This window comes from Myripristis murdjan, chromosome 19 (assembly GCF_902150065.1).
Source record: "Myripristis murdjan chromosome 19, fMyrMur1.1, whole genome shotgun sequence".
Lineage (NCBI taxonomy): Eukaryota > Metazoa > Chordata > Actinopteri > Holocentriformes > Holocentridae > Myripristis > Myripristis murdjan.
The window spans coordinates 13,086,589-13,110,612 of NC_043998.1; the positions used below are offsets into that span (position 1 = coordinate 13,086,589).

General features: G+C 40.9%; 1 protein-coding gene and 1 long non-coding RNA gene across 3 annotated transcripts in view; one reads left to right on the forward strand and one right to left on the reverse strand.

Moving 5' to 3' along the window:
• Positions 1 to 24,024, reverse strand: part of LOC115377707 (myoferlin-like) — a 34,447-nt gene that overhangs the window by 5,381 nt on the left and 5,042 nt on the right. Inside the window, exons 4-40 of one of the 2 annotated variants that reach the window (XM_030077650.1) lie at positions 20,426 to 20,534; positions 20,215 to 20,308; positions 19,931 to 20,091; positions 19,322 to 19,450; positions 19,057 to 19,119; positions 18,922 to 18,972; positions 18,797 to 18,827; positions 17,739 to 17,854; positions 17,511 to 17,637; positions 17,279 to 17,382; positions 17,114 to 17,182; positions 16,949 to 16,992; positions 15,704 to 15,786; positions 15,385 to 15,423; positions 14,912 to 15,036; positions 14,557 to 14,670; positions 13,308 to 13,485; positions 12,624 to 12,748; positions 12,315 to 12,424; positions 11,831 to 12,023; positions 11,383 to 11,538; positions 11,103 to 11,234; positions 10,640 to 10,803; positions 8,104 to 8,218; positions 7,723 to 7,825; positions 7,102 to 7,244; positions 6,773 to 6,943; positions 6,185 to 6,278; positions 5,716 to 5,793; positions 5,331 to 5,512; positions 3,040 to 3,198; positions 2,066 to 2,167; positions 1,814 to 1,975; positions 1,098 to 1,263; positions 936 to 1,012; positions 293 to 304; positions 92 to 190 (exon numbers count right to left, since the gene is read on the reverse strand). In XM_030077650.1, the coding sequence (XP_029933510.1) occupies positions 92 to 190; positions 293 to 304; positions 936 to 1,012; positions 1,098 to 1,263; positions 1,814 to 1,975; positions 2,066 to 2,167; positions 3,040 to 3,198; positions 5,331 to 5,512; positions 5,716 to 5,793; positions 6,185 to 6,278; positions 6,773 to 6,943; positions 7,102 to 7,244; positions 7,723 to 7,825; positions 8,104 to 8,218; positions 10,640 to 10,803; positions 11,103 to 11,234; positions 11,383 to 11,538; positions 11,831 to 12,023; positions 12,315 to 12,424; positions 12,624 to 12,748; positions 13,308 to 13,485; positions 14,557 to 14,670; positions 14,912 to 15,036; positions 15,385 to 15,423; positions 15,704 to 15,786; positions 16,949 to 16,992; positions 17,114 to 17,182; positions 17,279 to 17,382; positions 17,511 to 17,637; positions 17,739 to 17,854; positions 18,797 to 18,827; positions 18,922 to 18,972; positions 19,057 to 19,119; positions 19,322 to 19,450; positions 19,931 to 20,091; positions 20,215 to 20,308; positions 20,426 to 20,534 (4,180 nt within the window). The remainder of the gene's footprint in view (positions 1 to 91; positions 191 to 292; positions 305 to 935; positions 1,013 to 1,097; positions 1,264 to 1,813; positions 1,976 to 2,065; positions 2,168 to 3,039; positions 3,199 to 5,330; positions 5,513 to 5,715; positions 5,794 to 6,184; positions 6,279 to 6,772; positions 6,944 to 7,101; positions 7,245 to 7,722; positions 7,826 to 8,103; positions 8,219 to 10,639; positions 10,804 to 11,102; positions 11,235 to 11,382; positions 11,539 to 11,830; positions 12,024 to 12,314; positions 12,425 to 12,623; positions 12,749 to 13,307; positions 13,486 to 14,556; positions 14,671 to 14,911; positions 15,037 to 15,384; positions 15,424 to 15,703; positions 15,787 to 16,948; positions 16,993 to 17,113; positions 17,183 to 17,278; positions 17,383 to 17,510; positions 17,638 to 17,738; positions 17,855 to 18,796; positions 18,828 to 18,921; positions 18,973 to 19,056; positions 19,120 to 19,321; positions 19,451 to 19,930; positions 20,092 to 20,214; positions 20,309 to 20,425; positions 20,535 to 24,024) is intronic. The other variant, XM_030077651.1, reaches the window with a different exon arrangement.
• LOC115377711 (uncharacterized) lies at positions 123 to 23,327 on the forward strand. The gene is made up of 3 exons (XR_003930065.1): positions 123 to 192; positions 17,247 to 17,251; positions 23,316 to 23,327. It is a non-coding gene; the product is annotated as an uncharacterized LOC115377711 (long non-coding RNA).

Sequence of the window (24,024 nt, forward strand, 5' to 3'; positions counted from 1 at the left end):
ATGGTGATCAAATTTTAAATACACACATGACACAATAATACACAGAAAAAAAACACCGTAGCATATTAAGACAGAAAAAGAGCCAATTTACTGTCAGGGTGTCATATCCTTTCTTGAGGTAAGGCCCACATTTCTCCTGATCTCCGATGGAAGCGTAGAATTTACTCCACCAGTCCACCGTCTCTTTCTCCTGTTGATTGAATTGTATAATGTTCATCTTCATACATCAATCATTGCCTTTGGTATATAATCATTTAATTTATATTTCAGACTTTGTATTGTTAAGTCTCACCTTCTCTGCCAGCTTTGGAGGAGGACGACGTGTTGTGACACAAAACAGATAAAAAGTCACAAGTAAACACCAGAAACATGGAGCAACAGCAAAAATGCGAAAGCACATACAAATAATCATTAAATCATTAAAAACAATTACTACAAAGACAATGAAACGAAATCTGGTGAATTATAGGTCCCAGTTGCAATTTCATGATTGACAACAATTCTGTGAAACACCAGTGTTAAGTAAATTAAGTACAATCACAGTGACAGTCACAGGTGAATTAATGGAGTTGTGGAGCTGTTTTCAAGCTGCTGTGGAGTTGTCATAGTGCTGTGAATTAAGCAATCCTTTGTTGATGTTTTCATTAGTGGAGTCATTAGTCAGCCCTCCAGTGTCATTGGCGCCCAGTCGAATTAGCGAATTAGAAAGCTATAACAAGTAATCATACATACAAAGTGGGAGGTAGGGGAGGCCATTTTGTTGACAGCAGCTGACATAGTGTGCATAAACTGCAAGCCAGAGTGACACAGTGTCAAATTTGACCAGAGAGTCAAATTATGCTCTTCTTAGTGCAACACAATTTAATTTATTAGACGTCCTCTACAAATACAGGCATGAGTTCTGATTTGCATTAGGAATTAGTGAAAGACTTTACCTGAGCTTCCAGGAGCGGTGTTTTCTCCCCCATGTCGATTGAGATGTGCTTTGATGGAGAAGCCATCATCAGAGCCACTGTCAATGGTGGAAGATAATATGAGGACAAGACCTTTGTGTGTGGATTTTAGCTTGTGTTTTTGAGGTGAGAATACTTTCTTACTTTTGGAAGCCATGGCTCCCTCTGCGGTGATGACATATGGGTCGCATCTGAACTGCTCCAGGGAAGTGATGGTGCACTGACCCACAACGGGCTTCCTGCCGAACGGGCGGTGGTCGATCACCTTCAGGACAATGGGTGGCGTGTACATCTCGTCTTTGGGAAGGAGCTGGGGGACACACACGGGATTGAGAGAGTGCCAGAAAAAATGAAACATTACAAATGTTTGAATGACTTTCAGATAGACGAAAAAAAATCTACAAAAGAGATTCTTTAACTGGCAATCTGACATTTTCATACAAATAAATGTCTGTTTTGCCAGTCTTTAGTGCTAACTGATATAACAAAAGTGATTCAGATAATTCCCAATTCCTAAAAAGCTGTTACGCTTGCTGTGCTTAATATTCTGGGTCTGGTAGGTGTTTTCTGGGAAAAGCTGGGTGGAACAGCTGGGTAGTTAGCATGAACAGCAATAGCCACCATGAATAGACACAGAAACTCAACATAAAATCCAAGAGGGAAGATGTCAAATGTCCCATCCATACTGTTTGATTGACAGGTGATCTCTGAGTGCAGAAACACCACTGCAATGACAATTAAGACATGCCACCAAAATAAAAACATTCATAATCCTCAGAAATCTTTGTTGCCTAAGCAAACACACACACATACACACACACACACACACACTAACGCCCAGGGGCCATCCCGTATCATACCACTTTGATAAAGAGCACAGAGCTGGGGAAGTTGGGGCTCTTCTTCATGTTCTTGATGACAGCCGACTCCACCCTCTGCCCCCCACACTCCACCACCAGGCTGGGCGAAGACACCGTGGCCAGCTGGAAGGGCTTCATGTTCCGAAGACCCCATGCCAAGATCTGGACACACACACACAAAAAAGCTCAGATGAGGCGTGAGAAACATATAAATTCAGGGAGGCAGTGTGTATGAGCGTGAGTATGTCTTGCCTCCACAGCGGTGAGCTGCACCACAGGCCGTATGCCCTGCGGGACCATGTAGAGGTTCTCTGCTCTCTTTGGAGGAACCAGGGGAAGATCTGACTCAGTCGACTGGATGGGGGGAAGACACACAGAGAGACAACAGATAATGGTTCATGTCAATTTGCACTTATTTACACGGGAGCATAGACTGAATGAACAGCTGAAAACTGGAAAATGATCTTTTGAAAACAGCTGATTTATCTTTCCTGTTTTCTTACAAGTGAATTAACTGCATGTATTTCACTAATACTCCAGCAATTACAATGACCTGAACTTATGTATGAGTTTAGCAATGAAAAGTGCCTCTCATGCTCTTTCTATTTCTAAGAAAAAGAGAATTGTTGTAATAATGGACCTTTTCATTGCTCATTCCTCTGTCCTTTATAGCTATGAACCTGTAAAATAATGTCAGCATGTTCGCCAGCTCTGGAGCTCATTCTCAAAACCACTGCTGGACTTGGTCTCAGACTTTTCTTGGTCTCAAGCTGCTTATTAAATGTGTAGATTTCCTGCCAATTACCAGTTTTAAAATGGCTACTTTAATTGATGTTCATTTTTTCTGCAGCACTACAGATAATTTCAGGGATTTCCTCAAACTTATATGCATTAAGATGATTTCTAATAACTTATGAGTTTGACTTTGAAAGGCGTAATGCAGCATAGAGTTACAGATAGACCCACACCTCCTCACAAATGAAGCACACTGGGAGGCCTCGGTCAAGTATATCCTCATTAGTCCATCTTTATTATAGTGCAGTCGCAAAAAACAAGAAGTGAATTATGCATTTTGCTAAAAGGCTTCATAATCAACATTCAACATCTCTACTAACTCTTGAGAAACTCCTTAATCATTACTTTTGCATTTGGAAAGACAGGTGCAGCACATTGTCCTTTTTACTGTAATATAAAATCTCCTCCTATCCACTGCTCCCGGGGCAAACCTTGTCTTTGAGGATGAGTTCAGCAGCCACCAGTGCCTCTCCTGCTCTTTGGCCTTTCTGGGTGATTGGGTGCCACAGCAGTTTGGGTATCTGGTCCATGCCCGGGTTCAGTTTCACCAGAGGGACACAAACAGTCCGGCCTAGCAGCTCATCCTTGCCCTGGGCAGAGAATAACGCTTTGTATTTATATCTTTAGCTGAATAGTTTGTGCACAAGAGGATAGAGGAAAGATGGACATGGGTTTAGGGACAGAAGGAGAGAATAGTATGGAGGACTAAATGGGACAGAATGAAATAAATAAATACATCTTTAAATAAATACTTAAAAGTGTCATTAATTAATTAAAATGGGAATTAAATAAATAAATGTGTCATTAAATAAATAAATATGTCATTAAATAAATAAATGTGTCATTAAATAAATAAATGTGCCATTAAATGTGTCATTAATTCATTAAAATACCAGTTCATTTAATGTAAAAACATATATATAATTATTTCATTATTTATTTAATTATTTCATGGACCGGTGTTGCAGTGCTTCATGAATTAATTTTATCTGTCAAAGTCACCCATCAAAGTCAGTGGGCGGGACTAACGTGAATCTAGCCCAATCGATTGCTTAGGTCTGAAGCCTGGAAGTCTGCCGGAGCCGGAGGAGTTCTGCTAAGAGCCTCTCCAGTTAAAGTTACTGCTTCTCTGAGTAGTTCTGGGCAACTTCTCGACATTTTGTGGCTGCACCTATCTAGCACGCATCGCGCACTGCAGTAACATTTGCTCCTGCAAATCCCCCATTTGCTTGAACCGAGTAAAGGTTGCGCCACCAAGTGTGTCAGAATATCAAATCAAATCAAATCAAATCAAGCTTTATTGACATTAAGCTACACATACAGCAGTAGTGCACACAAAATGAGATAGAGTTTTTCACTTAGGATCCCCGACTGATGGTAAAGTCAGCAGTTTAAAAGTCTAACAGCTTTCTGGAGGAAGCTGTTGCTCATTCTAGCGGTTTTGCTTTTCACCGTTTGCCTGATGGAAGCAGCTCAAAGTATTTGTGGAGCGGGGGAAAGGGGTCTCTGGCAATGTTCAGTGCTCTACTCCTGCAGGGATGGGATGTTTCCATGGAGCCATGTCTCCGCAAAAGCAAGCACACAGCAGTCTCTCTACTGCGGGTGTCTTAGCAAGCGTAGCTCGTCCAGCTTGTTGTCGAGGGAGCGAACATTAGAGAGCAAGAGCCACGGTCCTGCTGGTCTGGAGGGGTTAGCCTATAGCCTTTAGCCTGTAGCCTTTAGCCTGTAGCCTTTAGCCTGTAGCCTGTAGCCTTTAGCCTGTAGCCTGTAGCCTTGTTTACGTTTGCACCGCTTGCGCTCCCTCCTCTCCCTGGTGACAGCCGGTGTAGACGCAGGTAAAATCCTGTGCTGGCGTAGTGTGTCCACATCAAAGCAGAGTGCCTCAGTTCTTGCAGTATGCTTTACCTGATGTTTAGTAAAGTCTCTGGGCTGTAGGTTATGCAACCTGAGCGTCTGGGTTAAGCAAAACAGTTAAAAACTTTCACTCTAGAATATGTTTACTTGCTCTGCATCAATCGATTATCTGAAGTCGATCTGTCTTGGCTTGCTGTGCCAGGTAACCAATCAGGTGTTAGGATCCGCCCACTGACTTTGATGGGTGACTTTGACAGATAAAATTAATTCATGAAGCACTGCAACACCGGTCCATGAAATAATTAAATAAATAATGAAATAATTATATATATGTTTTTACATTAAATGAACTGGTATTTTAATGAATTAATGACACATTTAATGACACATTTATTTATTTAATGACATATTTATTTATTTAATGACACATTTATTTATTTAATTCCCATTTTAATTAATTAATGACACTTTTAAGTATTTATTTAAAGATGTATTTATTTATTTCATTCTGTCCCTTTTAGTCCTCCATAGAATAGAGAAGAAGTATTGAAATGTTTCCTCAAGATAATCCAAAGTGGAAAAGTGGATCAAAACACACTGAAGCATCAAAACTAATGGAAGCCCATATATATGTTTAGTAAATTCTCTGCTAAATGTGATTCAGCAGTGAACATTCAAATGACCCTAATAGCACATTTGTTGAGATATGGCGTTACAGAACTGAAGTAGTTATCGTATGTCACTTTGCTTTTTCCCTGCAGGACTCAGTCACATTTAATAAGAAAATCCAACAGTGACACCGTAAGGCATTATTTCAAAACTGAACTTGCAAAACTGAGTAGCTCTGTGTGTATTTGCCCCAACCTACCACTTGGTCACTGTCGTAGAACTCCAGTACAACATCAGGGGGCTGGTGAGCAAGGTTTTGGGGGTCTCCGTAAATCTCCACATCATTGAAAATCAGAGTTTGGTCCCAGGTTGGATTGAGTGTCGCTCGCAGCCTCTCTGTCGTCTTACTGACATGCAGGAAGGACACGTGTGCGTATGGATCTGTGACAGAAAAAAAAGTGGTTCAAAAGTTGTGTTTTGCTTTTTTCCCCCCATCCAGAGCAAGAAAACATTTATATGCACTTACACTTGTCTAGAGTATGACCATCTAATCAGAATGGTAACAGTCCACAACCATCAGCAGTCGTGATCAATACATCTGAAAGCATCTGAAGGACGTATTTGAGTACAAAGTAGGATCTTACCAGAAAAGCTGTCTTTGTCCATGGACACCAGGTTCCTTGCCTGATAGATGTAGACACGGAGATGGTACATATATGACCCTAGAGAGAAAAAAAAAAAAAACATCCACTGAACATGTCTACTGGACAGATGTAACAATATCACAGGAACACGTTGTTGATATGTGTGTAGCACAGATCATGCATATATTTGTATTTTTACATAGTAGAGCCCAGCCTATTCTGGATTTTTAGGGCCAGTACTGATTTTGTACAAAATATTACAAACAATGTGGTCTGGTGGACAAACTGTGTAATGATAGCACTGTTTTTAAGTTATGTCAAATGCTTTTTACTGCAATATGTACTTTTGTGCTTATTATATATTGTATATACACCAATTGATATATCTGTGATGAACTGGTAGGCTGTAGCGTGCAGCACGTATCTGTACGTGTGACTGTGTGTCATCTGGTGTGTTTGTATGGCTTACTGTCAAAAGAGCAGGACACAGTGGGTGTGTTGGCACCAAACAGCTTGGTGGCGTCAGCCTTGGAGTCTTTCTCCTTCTCCTCTGTGTCAACGCCCTGCGGAGGGAACCAATAGGAATTCAGCCAACATTTTCAACTGGCTCATTGTCACACCCCACCAAATGAAACAGAGCTCGATACTGTAGATGTGCTTTAATGCATGTGTAAATATTTGAAAATGTTGGCTGGATGGGGCTCAGATCAGTCTCATTCCTTCATATAATCCCTGTGATATTAATGTAATCCCATCCATCTTTCATAAAACTGTTGCACCACCAAGTAAAGTTGGTCTTTCAAATGGGTGCTCTAAAGTATAGATTAAAAGCCAAAGGTGATCAAGATTTGGCAGAATGAGTATAATTTTGAAATCACTTCTTAAAACTCACCTTTATAGATTTCCTTTATTGGAATGATATTTTATCAGTCGTTCTTCACCTGCTTTTATCTGTTGCTTTTATGTTCTTGCTTTGCTTCTATTGGATTTTTTTACTTTTACCAAATTTTGTCTACAGTATAAAGGTGCCTCACTGATAATATAAATCTTTACTCACCAGCGCCCCCTCCAACTGGAAGATGGCAGCTGCTCCGAGGCGGTCTTCCGGTGCCATCTTCTTCCTCCAGCGCCTCCGACGGAACGTGTCCGATGAGCGCTCCTTCCTATGAAACTTCCAACCAATCAGTGAGGAGAACTCCCAGCCCTCTGGATCACCTTGGTCCCGCCTCTGTGACCAAAAATAAACGTGCACCCACAATGAATCTTCAGTTCATGACTGCAACCAATATGTATGCTGCATCTCCATCCTACATCAAACATGCATTCAAAAAATAATAAATGACAAAAACACAAATAATGCCACAGGTTTTAACAGTTTGTATTGACCTCTACAGCAGTTCCAGCAGGGGGCGCAGCTCTCCTGCGAGGCCGGACCAGCCTCCTCCTGCGGTGAACGTGGTACACCTTCTCTGCAGGAACCCAGGAGCGAGGCTTGTCATCTGGAGGAATGGTCACCCCATACTCCCAGCCTGCAGGACATACACACGCACACACATATAGTCATATACACACAGCTGCACACCCAGCATACACACACTTATTAAGAACACAACATGGTAATGGCAACCACACCTTTGAAAGAAAACACGCTGAGTGTACGTACAATAAATACTGAATTTGTACATACAGTGACACTGAGAATACCAAATATTAGCAGGAGGAGAGACTTCATTAGCCATGTTTCATGATTTTGATGTAGGGATATTTGGAGGTGTGTTTTTGGCTAACATTTTAAGTGTCTAAACTTAGTTTTTAGTGGATGAATCTCAGCTCCGCCAAGGAGGTTAGTGAGAGTCAGGAACCCAGAAAAACCCAGGAAAATCAAAAGCAGCAAATAAGACATGTATAATGAAATATTATGAAATTTGAGCATGTGCTACACATTGCTAAATTAAGCAGATAAGCCTTGAAGCAACACTGCTTGAGCAGTTACATGAACGTCCAGACCTTGATCATCCACAGCTCTGTTGTCATCCACGGTCCACTCGTCCTCCCAGCTCCAACCTGGAGGGCAGTCAAACTCTCCCGGGCTCTGGCTCTTCTCCCCATTCTATACAACACAACCCTTGTCAGCTGCATACATTCATACATTTTCTTAAACAGTATATTCCAATTCATACACTGGACAGAGGGCAGAGACAGCCTGGATAAGCTGCCAGTCCATCACAGAGCTATCTGAGCATGTGAAGGAAATCCAGATGAACAAGGGGACAAAATGCAAGATATGCATAGACAAAGCCAGGGTTTGAAACTGGGCTTGTGTGTGTTATGTCTGCTGTGTTTACAGCCACACTGTACTGCATTTGTCTGCAAATGTGTTGCGCTCACCACATCGGTGAAGGGCTCAGATGCAGCTTTCCACTCTCTGCCAGGGAAGCGAGTCTCATTTTGGAACACCTCGTCCATAAATTCAGTGTGTCCCGCATCTGCCTCCGTCAACAGACTGAAACACAAGGCCTGACGTCAGCATGCATACAAAATATGATAGAGCTACTTGACAGATAATCAGTTTAGTAATGTTTTATTAAACATGGAGGATCTTTGAGTAGTGTGTGGGTGAAGAAAAGGGATGCCGATGTTGTCAGAGACAGTGTTTACAGGCAGAGAGTAATCTTGCTATAAGCCATATTAGTGGTTAAAATATTTACATATAAGTTTAATACCCTGCAATTTAGTATCCCTGTTAACCAGTCAAAACACTTGTCTTGTCAACTGCTAGCTACCCAGTCCCTTTTGGACTGAACAGTTCTCTTTGATCTTTGATCAGGATATGTCCTGCAAAGACTGCCTTTTTTCTGCGTAATATTACAAAAAAGGGCACTTCCTGTCCCAAAAAGATGCAGAGAAACTAGTCAATGCATTTGCTGCTTCTAGGCTGGATTGCTGCAGCTCCTTACTCTCAGGCTGCCCCAACAAGTCTCCAAAGCCTCTCCAGCTGCATGTGTATTGACCGGAACAAAGAGGAGAGATCATATTACTCCCATATTACTTTCTCTGCATTGGGTTCTTGTAAAATCCAGAATCGAATTTAAAATCCTCCTCCTCACCAACTGAGCCCTTAATGGTCAAGCACCATCTTATCTTAATGAGCTCATATTGCCCTACCACCCCACTAGAGCACTGCACTCTCAAAATGCAGGTTTACTTGTGGTTCATCGAGTCTGAGCTCTCTCTCCTCTCTCCAACCTTACATTCATATCCCAGGAATGAATGTCACTAACTCTGAATTTTCTCTCTCCTGTAATTTTGTACTCTCTCCTCTCTCTCTTTTTCTGTCACTTTCTTCAACCATTTCTGGAGCTTAAGAGTCTTTACCTGTGATTACAAGCCACCTACTGCCCCCATGATCCTGTTCAACACCCCCTTCTACAACTACTATTCTAATTATTATTAGTAGTAGTAGTAGTAATAATAGTAGTAGTAGCAGTAGTAATAGTGTTACATTATTATTACCATTGACATTACTATACATCTCTATGTGGAACTTGTATCATACCATGTTCCTTCTGCTCATTTTCTCTCTTTTTCACTCTCCCCCTTTTCTCTTTCAGCCACTTGACACAGATAGTCACCCACCCGGAGCTGGGTTCTGTGTGAGGTTTTCTCCCTGGTACAAGGGTTTTTTTTTCTTTGCCATTGTCACAAAGAGCTCGCTCATGGGGGAGATTTTGGTTCATGGGATGGGCCAAAATTAGGATCCCTGTAAAGCGCCTTGAGATAACTTCTATTATGATTAGACACTAAATTGAATAATAGGTTAATTCACATAAATGAGAAACGAAATATGTCCCTGTTAGTGATCTGCACAATCTTTTTGATGCACAAATAAATGACTCCTAGAAATTCATTGATAATGCCTGTATGATGTATCTTACAAATGAAAGTTGAGAGTGGAAGACAGTGCTGATGCCTGAGGTAACAGGATGTGGACTGGAAAGAAACTGTTCGCATGTGGCAAGCCTAATTTGTTCAAGTTGTGGAGCAATATGGAGACAATAATAAGTCTGGCCATCCCGCAGTTCACTCACCAACTGTACAGCACCTTGTATGAGAGTTAATGTAGTAACAGTTATATAAGTTGTGCAAGAGTGGAAGTTACTACATTATTGTCAACTAACTCATGAGTCTGAATTTGGGAGTGAAAGGGCAGTGAAAACTTTGGGTGCTTGCTCCTCAACAGTGCATCAGTATAGATAAATTCATAAATATGCTAAATGTTCACAGTATTTGTCTTGTCACTTTCACAATACCCAATAAACCAAAGGGAAAAATATGTTAACTAAAGAAAAAAATACATGAATTATTCTCTTATGTAATGCAAATCATTTTTATAGTTCACAGTCTATAGGGGTTAAGTGTCTGATGACTGATTAAGTGACCTGAATTTTGATCCTGATAGTCACATCTTGTGCTGTGGGAAAAGACTTCCACGGGTACATAATCTCAGCTCGCTGGCACAGTCTGGTATTTTGTCATTAAATTACGGTCAGCGGCATGAGAGGAATGTAAATAGCTCAGAGGAGACTTCCTCTGCTTAAGCTCATACAGACACAATCATGTGTGTTGAGCTGGGAAAAACACATTCAACCTGAATCACCACTACTGCAACTCCAGTTAAAGTCCCCTTTGGCCTTATCAGAAGCCAGGGTCCTGTGCACACAGCAAGGTAAGGTAAGTTGTGCCTCTACAACTAAACTTGTCCTGTTTATGCTTTTATAGCTAAACCATGAGTTCAGGATTCTAGTCTTTTCCCATTTTGGGGAGGGGCAGCAACAAGTAGCAAGGTCTTACTCTTGGTCAAAGGGTTTAATATTTTACAAAATAACAGTGGCAACCAGGTTCAGTCTTCCTCAGTCTTACTCACCCCCTCTCTGGGTCAATGAACCAGTCACCCTCCCACTCCCATCCTCTGGGTGGCATGAAGTATTCCTGTTTCAGCTTCAGCTTGCCCGTCACATCTGAGTATTTGTGGCGGCCCACCAGTCCGGTGGTCCCCCACTTCCCAAACATCTGGGCCTGGTTCTCATACTATGATGTAAAAAAAAAAAAAATATATCATTGTTTTTTGTGCTTTCTGAATTGCTGACTCTGAATAAATGTCTAAATAGCAGTGGTGGAAAACACACTCATTCTTTGCTTAAGTAAAAATAGCAATACAATAATGGAAAAAGGCATTCCAATGTTAAAAACTGGAGTAAAAACTATTGATGTATTTCCTATATATATAAAAAAACTGCAGTACTTTGAGCAGGAGTAAAATGGATAATTCATTCTTTGAGTACAAGACAAAAAAATGGACTTTCTTTTTTCTTTAAAGGACAACATACCAGCTCAGCAAAGACACTGAACGTTCCCTCAGAAAAGGAGTTGAACTTCTTCTCATGTGCAGACAGGCCAAGCCACATGTTGACTCTAATCTGCACCGGCACCTTCAAGCCCTTGCTCTTGTCCATGGGGTACTGAGAGGGAACATAAAATCACACAAACATTAGGACAGAGCTCCTCACTCGGGAGCTAACAGCAAAATAACTAGTTGGGACAAGAAACTAATCTCCATCAATTTTCATTTTTTCCAGTAGCTGTTGTGATTTGAGTACAGATGTATACCTGCATGAAGATGGTCTGTGTCCGGCCGCAGTGCTGTCCACAGGCCTCCTCGCTGTATGTGGAGAACAGGACCTGGTGAGCCGGGATGCGGCTGTACGCCACCCTCTTCTCACCTCTTAGCATCCAGATGATGACGTCTGGCATGCTGTTCTGAGGCTGGACATTGGAAAAAAACACGGTCAATTATGGATTCAGTTATTAATTACATTGCATTGATACATGGATTTTAGAACAAATAATGTATAGGTAATTCAGTTTTTTTTTTTTTTAACATTTCAGAAAGACAAAAAAAAGCACCAAAGTGCAGTATAACACAGTGAAATATTACAATTCATTGCTACCTCATAGCCTTTCCAACCAGCATCCCTCAAAACTTGTCAACTTGAAATGAATGTCACTGAAAACCATCACTTGTTAGTGCTGGAAAATGTGTTTGCTGTGCTTTTACCTCCTCAGCCAGAAGCTTCAGTTTGTCCAGCCAGTCTTCAATGTCTGCTAGAGTGTCTCTGATCTCTGTGGCCTCCTCTCTCATGCGTCGGGCTCCTTCCATGATGGTTGCCATGGCGCTGTCTCGCAGTTTCTTGATCTGGATGTCCAGGGCTGTCAGGTTGGGTCGGCCGTCCAGCTCTGGTGTTGGGAAACTGGACGACAGCAGAGACAAGGTGCGGGTCAGTTTACATTCATAATGTAAACTGGACTTGGGTGTTGTGGACCAGCAGAGGTGGAATCAATCACTAATTATAGCACTTTAAAGTATTTTTTTGCTGAAAAAATCAGACCCTTTTTTTCAGTTTATCACATGGGAAACAATTTCAAAAATCTTTGCACAATACTATTATCAGGCACAGATGTTTGCTATAGTACCTGTTCAATCTTAGTTGTATCTTCCATGCTATTATCATTTTACCCATTTTCCACTCTTAACCTCTTACCTTTCTAGGTCTTCAATGAGTTGACTGAGCAGCTTTATCCACACCTCTGCCAGCTGGTTGTCATTGACTTTAGCCCAAATGGCGTTTTTAAATGCTTTCAGGTTAGATTGCTGCAACAAGGAACAGAGCAGGAGTGAGTATTTAATCCGGATATATGAAGCCCCCCATCAGTCACAAACTTAAACCTGGCTCTCATACTAGTACAAATACATGTCTCAAACAGAATACCTATGACTTAATGTCTAAAATTACTTCATACATTAGATGCAAGACAATGATCCACTCTCAGAAAAAAAAGTGCTATCTCACCAGGCGATGAGTGATGTAGAGGATGATGTTTACAGCGTCCAGGCGATGGCTGATGTCTTCCCAGAACGAGGTGACTACAACCACTGGCTTGGTATCAGCCCAGGGCAGGTAGTAGTAGTGGTTACCTAGTCAAATTATAAACAAATTAAATAGCCAAATCTGTTATTCTGAACAGGTGATGTCTACGCTTGGGTTATACAGTGTGAGAGTGGTAGAAACTATCAAATCCTGTGTTTCTCTCAAGCAACTAATGTAACACTGCCACAGTTAGAGGATGAATTCCCACCGGTGCAAAAACTTCATGCAGTCATGGTTCTGAGCATGTCAAATGAGTGTTAAATTGCATGTTTTGATTTGCACTCAGATGAAAAAATGTGTTGGATTAAAGAGTCAGGAAGTGCCTGAAATATAATTTTACATCTTATGTAACTCTCTTGGCCATGACGCAGCATGTACATGCATATGATTCAGAACAGAACAGAACAAACATTACCAATCTTGTTTTCATTAGTTGCATGCCAAAGTGACTTTGGAGCACTACCTTGGATTAGTTGTTTGACTAGATTGTTTCTCCAACACATCTTATCTTTTTTCCAGTTGCTGTAATAATCTTCCTTGCAAAATAAAGGAAAATAATAAACCTAAAAAAGGTTTCCCTGGTGAGACTGTAGTTGTATGACTCACCATCAAACACAGCACAGCTGTACTGGGTGGTGGAGGCCAATGGCTTGCAGGTGGTGTCCAGTTTGTTGCCATAGTTACCGATGCTGACCTCAAACTGGATTGGCTCACCAGGCTCCTGTATCATGCTGGCACTGTGGAAGACGGCACACAGGCAATACTTCCTCCTCCTCTGGTACTTCTGATGTAGAAAAGGAAATGGATGGAGGAAGAGAGAACAAGTCAAGGAGGACAGAATGAGAGATGAAGAGGAGGCCAGTCTTTTAACAAGCAGTTTAATCTTACTCCATAAATAAGACTGTCCTAAAATTCATGATGAAAGCTCAGGATGTTACTTGATGAAGAGCTTTCACTGGAAATGTGCTGCTTGTGTAGCCTGCATATAGCCAACTTTTTGTCTTCTTTACCTCTATATGCACACATTTTATGCACTTTTTGACCAATTAAAAATACTTTGGAATTCAGGTGGTTTCCCGTCTGTTATTTTACATGTTTGGCCATTTGGAAGCCCCTTTTCTCACGGATTCACTTCACTTCTCTTTCTTTTGTGTCTACAGTGTCCCAGTTCTTCTCAAGTTACACCACGTCCCCATTCACTTCTCTATAAACTTCAAACACAGTGCAGCAGGCAAGTTTAGGCACAACCTCTAACCGCACTTCATCAGGGCTGACTTCACCTTTATGTGTCAGAGCCAAAGAAGTTACACAATCCTTGTGCTACCACGCATCATTCTTTTTCTTGCCACTCAATGGAAAGTTCAGTAGTTGCCAGTGGCATGTCCTTCTCCTTCAAAGCTATTACATGTTGCTGCAGCTTGCCAAACTCAGGGAGCATTTCAAGTAAAGATTCAAGACCCTTGTCCGTTCCCTTAGTGTATCAATTTTTATGTGAACTGAACTGCTTTCTTTTTAGCCTTTAGGATGCTTATTGAAACCACACAGGTTCTACCTTTGTGTCTATTTTGTCCATGTGTTAATCTTTAGCTGAATGTCTCCTATTTTAACCTTTACTAATTCAACTGAGACTGTGTTGTATGCACTTTGAGCCTTCTTGTCTATTCCTTCAATGTGTTTATCTCTATTTTAGCTGAGTTTGTTTGTTTTTTAATCTCTGAAAGCTCTGTTGAGACTACGTTGCGCGACACTTGAACTTTAATAAATCGTTATTCCATTCTTAACATGAAAATCTTGTGCTTGGGTAACAGCGTGGACTTTGAACTTCACCACTCTCATCAGACACAAATCACCATACCTGGGCCACCAGGATGTCATCACTGGAGATGCTGTCTACTGTCTTGTCTGCTTTGCCTTCTACTTTAGTGGACAGCTCAACAAGGACCCTGCCTCTGTATGCAACTCCCTCCCCCTGTGCAAAGAAGAAAACACATTGATCAATAGGTTAGTCTTGCTGCGAAATGCTGAAAAATCATTAAATCTAGACATGAACTAGAAGGGAAGAATCAGCAAGAGGGAAGGAATTGGTTTGACCTCCTCCCCAACTCTGCTGATCCCATCGATGGGTTCATTATTGGAAATGCATGATGCTTTGTTAAAACCCAGAGGACTTTATTTTAACTCTAGAGATCATAAAGTTTCAACTCCAATACCTTGCCATAATTGAGATCCTCATAGGGGTCTGGCAGGCCGGTGAACTCTCTGGGGCTGCCGTACAAGTTGACGTAACAGGGTCCAAAGGCAGGCAGGAAGCCCACCTCAGACTCTCCTGTGTTAGCTGGCGAGGGAAACGGAAACAGATTTAACCTCTGGATGGACAGACTAAAACTAAGCTGAGTAAAGCGAGGAAGTTTAATAGCAGGTTAATGCTGCTGTATGATGAAGAGGTGACGGGCGGGCTGAGGCGTAAAAACACTGAACACTCAGAAGACGGGAAAGCGAGAGGGCGGACACTACAGCATCACACTCGACATATCTAAAAGCTACGGTTAATACTGACGTCAAAACAGAGCAGCTCGCGGCTTTATCAGCAACATACACACGAGGTGTTAAGTTTTTTGGCACACACATCATGCTTAGTGCATCACATCACATGCATACACAGCAAAAAAGAGTACAGGTGAACCTTCATATGACGGTATATCCCCATTTCCCGCATGTTCCTCTATTCCAAGAGAAAAAGGACAATGCAAGTACCATTTAGAAAGTCAACCGAAATAGGCAGTCAAAAGAAACAACTGTTTTCAACTGTAACATCTATTTTTTTCCATACAAAGTCATTTCTGAGTTTTGACTAAATACAGTTTTTAGTTATGCAGCATTACTTGGCATTTGATTTCAGGCCAAATTAAACTGTAAAGTTATTCCCACATTTTGTACTTAAAATGCACAACGCAAAAACTTTATTTCAAGTAATTGCATTTCTGTCATTTTTGTATGCGTACCTTCTACCTCTCCACCAGAGGAAGCTATCTTGGCCAGGTTCAGGTATGTGGTGCCAATCGCATCATTTCTGGTCAAACGATCCCTGCAATTACACATGCAAACATCAGACTTAACACACACACTGAGATAGCACCACACTCATATTCTTAACGGTTAAAAATCAAATCATGCAAATACCATTATGTGTAGGTTTTCAGTTTAACTATGTTTTCACGAGCTCAAGCGCATGTTGACTGTTCATTTTCTTGCAGTTCATGTCTAAATTTTTGGTTTCACCATTGTGGCTCCAGGATGTGAATGTTTTCAACACCTTCAGAGGGACACGTAGCTTTTCTAACCTTTCCCTGGTACTTATTTCCCTCTTGCCTTCCTGGATGAGAGTTATTTGATTGTTAGCTCACTCACAAATGCACACAATACCACAAGTAGTTCAGGGTAAGTCGGTGCCAACAGGATCCAAGAACGTGCTATGAAGGGGAAGGGAGAGGCCAGCACAGCCTGAGTCACAGGCTATGATAATATTCTCATGTGGCTGGTAGTGGGACATGGGAAAAACACACACACACACACACACACATATGCACACCTACACACACACACAAACAAATGCTCAGCTGACCACACTGCAGAGATATTGTGGTACAGTTTCCAAATTCCAAATACTTTTTCCTGTATTTGCAGAGAACTGAATAACATTGCATCTTGGCCATTTGTAGGCATGCATCAATACCAATAGTGGTTATGATCCTGACACCGGGCTAAAACAGGGTATTGGTACGAGAAACTAATATCTGATAACAAAATCACTCAACAAAAAAAACTCTTTATTTTCTCCATGTATGATGCACAGAAACTATAGTATGTCTCAAATTGGAGGAAAAATAAGGATTTTTGTTCTCCTCAAACTAATGATCTAAACTGCTAGTGATGAACCAGATTGGTACTTGGCATTGGCTGACATTTAAAAGTTCTGTTCTCGGTATTGGCATTGAAAAGGTAGCATTAGTGCATCCCTGGCCATTAGACTATCACAGAAAGTTGTAAGACTGCGGTTAAACCTTGTTTGAACGGGAATATGTTTATTATCAAAGAAAGCTTAGTGGCGGGATATCTAAAAATTTTCAAGAAGCTCTCAGTTAACATTGGGGCCATCAACCTATACCAGTTAGGGGGTAAGTAAAATTACACAAGCATTTTCAAAACAAGTGAACTATCCCTTTAAATGGGTCTGTTGATTAACTTACCAATCAAAGATTGTCAGTTTGATGCGCTCACACATGGAGGGGAACTACAGCAGAAGATTTAAAAAAAAAAAAAAAAAAAAAAAAAACAAGGGTTACTCTCCTACACTTAAAATGTATTTGTTGGTGCTGACACACAATATTGTTATCTGTCCTTAGGACTTTTACCTTGACTTGAAGGTTCAGGAGTTGGTTCCACTCAGGGTTAGCGTTCTTCTCAATGACCTGTGTGCACAGCTGCAGAGACAACAAAGTCACATGTCAGCTTCACTGTGTAAATGTGAAATAATATAGCATTCAGTCCCTGTTGTCAAAGCAGGATAGTTTAGGAACCTTTTTGCCAGCAAAGCGAGCTTCTAAGAAGGGATCCACCAGGTTCTTCTTGTTTGCATCTTTTCCAAAAAGTTCTTTCACTGACTGGACAAATGCATCGTCCACTGAAACAGATGGAGGAACATAGCGCTTTAATTGTTTTGCTACTGTTACTTTTTGTATGTGTAGCTATGATTTTGTGTACGTTAAATGAACATTAATTATTTAATAACTGATCAACTGTTCGTCTTACTTTGGGGAATGTCCTCAGCCCTGAACACCTTGAGTGACAGTGTGATCCATCGCAGAGTCACACCAGCTGGTAGAAGCAGGTTGCTCTCTATGTCGTCCTGGTCGTCATTAGGCTCCCGCTTCTCCACCTATAGGAGACAGAGAGAGAGAGAAACATAGCCTGCATGTCCACATGAGAGGAAGCTGGAGAAAGCCAGTAAGAGTCATCTGAGAGTTAGGTCGGTCGTACCGGTGGCTCATCCCCCGTCCCCACCAGGAAGAGGCTGACTTTGAGGTAACCCCTGGCCCCCAAGCTGGAGTCATCTGGGTCATTCAGCAGGAGCCACTTCCTCATGATGCAGTGGGCTGTAATAGAACACACACACACACACACACACACACACACACACACACACACACACACACACATGCACACAAACAGTACGCACACAGTGCATAAAAAGACAGTCAACACAATGAGGCAGAATGTGCAGTTGAACAAAGAGCATAAAGCTTTTGCAAAAATAGGCAAATGATACCTTCCAATACACCTGTATGCCTGTGTGCACGCATGCATGAGCTGGTGTAAACATACACACACACACACACACACACACACACACACACACACACACACACACACACACACACACACACACACACACACACACACACACACAGATATAGACACTATCATTCCCTAGTTCTTATTGTAAACCAAAACTAAAAGAATAACTTTGAAGTGAAATAAATTGAAATGAAATAAATTAAGAGAAAAGTTAAAATAACAAAATAAATAAATAACAAAATTGTGGATGAAATGTTTTTAGCTTTCATCTTTTTATTTATGTGTAGAGTAGAAAAAATGCCAGAAAAGTCTGTTGCTATTGTACAGAACACTAACTGAAAATATGTAAATAAATTTTAAAAGGAATTTATGATTTATCCTTTGTGTTATACAATACCTGTTTCATGCACATGAACCCTGCTCTGAACTGAATCACACTTCTAAAAGTAAACTAAACTGAAACTAAATAAAAATTTATGCTGAAACTTAACATTTGGAAAACAAATGAAAATAAAATTGAATCTAAAAGTCCTAAACTAACGGCAAAAACAATTTAACACTAAACAGAAATTGAAATATACATTGAAAACTATATAAAAAATGGCGGAACCATGAAAAATGCAAAAATATAACAACCCTGACCCTTCCACACATACAAACAAAACAATAGCCTCCTCTGAGCGAGTGAAAATGACACACAAGTCATGCAAATCGAGTTTGTGGTTCTGCAACAAGCTTACCAGGTTCGTCATAGATATAGCCAACGTCCAGCTGTGAGGGAGAACAGGAAGAGATCAGACGCACTGATACGAGCACTTTCCCCACTTTCAATACCACTCTGTCAACTGGATGGGAGAGAACGTACCTTGAATTCCCCCATAAGACTGTCCGCCCTCAGAGAATAGGAATTATACACCTGCAGAGAAGAGGGCATCGATTTACAGAGGTGTAGGCAACAGCTTATACACTGGAGTGGATTACAAAAGACAGATCTACTTACTCGAATGCTGATGTATTGATCAAACAGGTCAGATGGTAGCATGTGTACATTGTAGAAGAACATCTAGAAAAAAGAAGATTATTTCAAGTTCGTATGAGGATAGAGAGCAGCAGAGCAATAGAGGTGGATGCTTCAAGACAAATGACTCAAATTCTTATGGTGCACGTAATGAAATCTGAAACAACATAATTTAATCTAATAAAGTCTGCATAGTCTGTAGTCCAGGCTGTACTCTGTCCTCTATGACCTTGAAAAGTGTGAGTACCTCATCAAAGAAGGGGTTGTTCCCCCTCTTGATCCTTGTCCTGTGGGTCTGCCCGCACACGTTCACCTTCACCACCGGTTTGATGTTGTTGCCAGGCAACTGACGTGCCTCAATGACGCGGATCCGGATCTGAAACACAGAGACTATCAGTCTGAAGGGATGAACATCTCTCCAATCAGGGAGAATTAGAGAGACGGCATTTAACTAACTTCAACTTGTATGGCAAACATTTTTTTCTGTTAACAGTGTCTTTCCCCTGACAGTTGTTTGCATTGATTTAACACCAGAGAGCAAAAAATATAGATATGATCATTTAATTTTTATGTTTTGAAAAGGCAGTGATAGGAAAAGTTTCACTGAATTACAAAAAATAAAAAGATAATACAGAGTAATCATATAATACAATTTTGGTTTATAATGAATAGAGTTTATTTGCGATCTTTCCATCTCAAACCACAAGCTTTTGCTGATTCTATTAAGAAGCTGGCAGTCTCCACATAACATTTTCCTCATGATAAATTAGTTTGTGCAGTGGCAAAATAATACCGAGGGCACAAACACAAAATTTTTTAGGGGATAGAAGCAGCAGCACGTGATTAAAGGAGTCACCTGGAAGTCCTGAGGTTTGTTGGCTAGTGGGTGGCGGGTCCGTGCCCTCCTGGCCAGCCGCTGGTTGAGGTTGACAGACTGGCCCGGGGAGGACGAGCCTCCTGCGGGGCCACTTTGCCCCCCGTCCATCACATTCTCATCACCCTCCTCGCCACCACCAGCTAATGAACAGGACCAAATTGTTGGAGGTGAAATACTTCACTCATAGCACCAAACAGTGTCAGTTTGTTTTTATTGTATAAATATTTTTCATTGATTTACTGCTAAAGATGGGAAAATCATACCTGCATCCGCTGAAGCATCTCCTCCTTGGGGGTCATTTGGGTTCATGATGGCATTTGGTGGAGGATCATAACCAATCACCAGGTCGATTGTAGCCTGTAAGAAAAATGATTGGCTGGTCTATCATTTTAATGTATTGTGTTTATCCCCTTGGCATTTATCTACAGTAGTGCTGTTGTGGAAAATTATACTGGCAAAGGAGAAGAAACTCACTCCAATATTTTGACCACTTTCATTGACCAAAGGGACATTTTTGGACGGCAGTGATCTCACTTGACCTGTGGCAAGGTCTCTCAAAGGGATTTTGGTTGAGCCAAGGAATCTGACAAGAAAAAAAAGCAAAGACACATTAAATACAGAAACAGATCCCTATCTGTAGTCATGGAATGACTATTTTGATATGAGACATCTTGGGATTTTGGATGTTGTAATATCATCATACGGCATAAGAATTGTCTTGTCCTACTTTTAAAGAGTCAGTTTTTTAGACTGGTTTTAGACTAGTAGTTGTTCTATTATTTGTTTCCTACCTGCTTGGTGATTAGATGCACCAGTGACTATCTATTAAAAATGCCCTGTGTGTAAATATCTTATGAAAACACCTACAGTCATCAAAATATCATTACTGAGGTATTCAGCAAAAGATATCATGATTTTGTCCATATCCCCCTTTTATAACAGAGGTAATTTCATACATTACAAAAAAAATTAACTGGAATATGCACTAGAGTGAACTTCCTCAGAGAAATTTCTGCAGAGATTTCCTGATTTGACCAGGAAAACAAGCCGATTGTATTTATGGACCACAAAGAGAAAATGCCCTTGTGTATGCTCAGTGAAGTCACAGCCACAGAATGGGCATGAGGAGGGGACTCCACCCTGAGCTAACAAGTCCTGCCTGCCCAGACAAACTAAACACACCCATGGACCAGAACTCAGTCAACACCGCACAAATGCTACCAGACAAATCTAAGAGCTCTGGCAATCTGTTTCGATCACATGTGGCCATCTTCACTGAGAGCTGAAATGACGGTTCATTTGGGGATGAAATAAATTCTAGTTATAAGTCACACATAAGTTCAAATTGGCCCCTGCTACTTTTCTAAGGGTCAGTGAGGAGTCAACACAAAACACTAATCTGGACACTGCACTACACACATACACACACACACACTGTCCCCTACTAAAGTACATTTTATTGCCACCTGGAATTTATGAGTTAAGGAAGTTTCTATGTTATGAATGTGTTTTCCTCATATCAAGGCGAGGCAGGTTTATTTATATAGCACGTTCCATACACAATGGCAAAATTCACTTACATATACAAAAACTGACAAGAGATAAGGATAAATTTTATAAGATAGAGACATTGTAACAAGGGAAAATTAAAGAGGAAAGGACATTAAATACAGTGGAGTGCATCACATGGGAAATGTATCAAAGGCACGGGGAAACAGAAAACACACACTGACTTCACCTCGGGATCAGTATCAGCAGTATCATATCAAGATTTTCTGTATTATCTGATGAACTGTATACCAAATGAGATTTTATTTAAATATTAGGGTCACATTCCCCTGGTCCCTTAAAAGGCTACATGATGTCTGACTAATATTAATGCAGTTTGAAATAGCTCATATTTCAATTTCATTTGGCTTGAACATTTTGTTATGAAGTAAAATCTCATCTTTGGCAAGCTTCTCTAGCATTGTGAAGTCAGTGTGAGTTGAAATGTGCACCAAAATTGTTTGTTGTTATGAGGTTGATGGAGTTATGAGTTGGTCAGTGCCATCCGTGCTGCAGTTTCTCTTGCTGTGATTTTGAAGAAGGTAACTTTGACCACATTCCACAGGGGGCGTTTTATATTCAAGGGAGTCACCGGCAAGAGCAGATGTGTTATTTCCAATGTCAACTGTGTCCTGGCTGGATAAGATGATGTATGCTGTATTGTGTCCAAAGTGATAAAATGTAGCTAATGGAATATACAGTATATCATTTAAAATTTATCGTCTTGAGTTACTCTTTGGGCGGACAGAGTAATAATGCCGTGGCAGTGTTCCCGAAGCAGGGATTCTCTGAAGATATGGATTCACTGAGTCACTCTCCATCGACCGTCTACCCAATAACAACCACTGAAAGCTCTTGTGCAGCCAACCCTAGCTGGAAATTACAGGCTTGAAGTTCAGGTTTAATGTACATTATATGGTAAGACTTGATTTGCATATACCAGTGTTGATATTCAGCAATCAAGTGGCAAAAGTAAATATTTAGCCAAGTGTCACCGCGTCTTTGTTGCATCTTTACAGACTAGGTAAGTCCAAACCAAACCCAAACATGCCCTTATTTCTAAATCCAGTCCTACAATAAACTTTAGCCCTGAGTTTCAGCTCATTTATTATCTAAATAAAGTGGGATCAAGCACACAAATATTCAGCCTCTGTTGGGCAAGATGCCCAGAGCTGTACATCAGAAGGGATTCTCCAAGGCCTCGGTGACTGTATAAGCCTGGCATGCAGCCTCATAAATCTGGGGGGGGATTCCCAAAAATAATTGGCATGGTTGTCCAAAGGTATTTCAGCAATAATGTGATCTTTTTCCCTTCACTTATAAAGAGATTTTGACTTCAGCAAAACCTGGGAGGGTACATCATTTCACAGTGTTTTCATAGCCTAACACTGATTATAACATTTGACTCTTAGGCAGGAAATTTAAATAGCTGGACGGTTAGTCGATCCAGTGAAGTCATGGGCTGTTATTGGATTCTGAGATGTTTTCATTGTGACTGAATTCAGATAAACCAGATGCAAGCCATACTGTCTGACTGTCTGTATAGTGCCCTGATTTGCAATCATACTTGTCCTAAATAGCTAACTTGTGAGACTAATTATGGCTGTGTATGTTGTGCACAAAGTAGGCAGGATTTTGCTACTGTTTGACTGAAACACAGGCAGCCCTCACATTGTTTCTGAAGCGGAAAAATTACCTTCCAGACATTCACGGAAGCAGCAGTGGCTCAGACCAAAACAGACTTTGTGACCATTGTCAAGGCCTGGTGAGTCACCAAGAAACATCCCTCCATGCAAACAGAAACACTCGACCACAGGCATGCTGAAATCATGCGTGTAGAGTTATTTATGGATGGAGATACAGTTTTTTTCCCCTTCTGTAGGATGTTGAAGCCTTCTATAGACAACATTACAGGCACTGGTACTCTCAGTTCATCACCAAAGAGCTGTCACATATACAAACAAGTTTACCCTTTAACTTTTTCTTCTTTCTAAATCAACTGTTTCCTGGTATGAAGACATTTGGCAAGTTCCAGCTAAGTAACTGCGATCACCCATCTGTGAGGGGAGCAGGCGGGGAAGGGAAAGACTTTCAGCACAAGCTGCCTTAGTTTCCTTGGCTGCATTTCAGTTCAGAAAGTTTCTCCCTCCTCCCATCACCGCTCATTTCCTCTCATAGATCTGTGAGGATGGATGAGTGTGATGACTATAGTGGTGAATCAGTACAGCTTTGTTTACATTCATCTCAGATCTGTGAAGAGGGTGTGAACAGGGACAAAATGTGTGGTGCACTTGTATCAGTGATAGTAAACTCCTCCGATCGTTGCATTAAATCCTATTTATTTATAAAACTTTCAGCACATTCACAGCTATGAAGCACACAGCTTTTCAAACTGTCACTGAGCGTTATTCTCTCACAGCAACACTGGGCCTCAACTTTAAAGCTGCACAGAAACTTCAGTAAGATGTTGCAAGCTCAGTATTTGGACACATGCACTGTTGTTTTTGGCCTTGTTCTGAAATAAA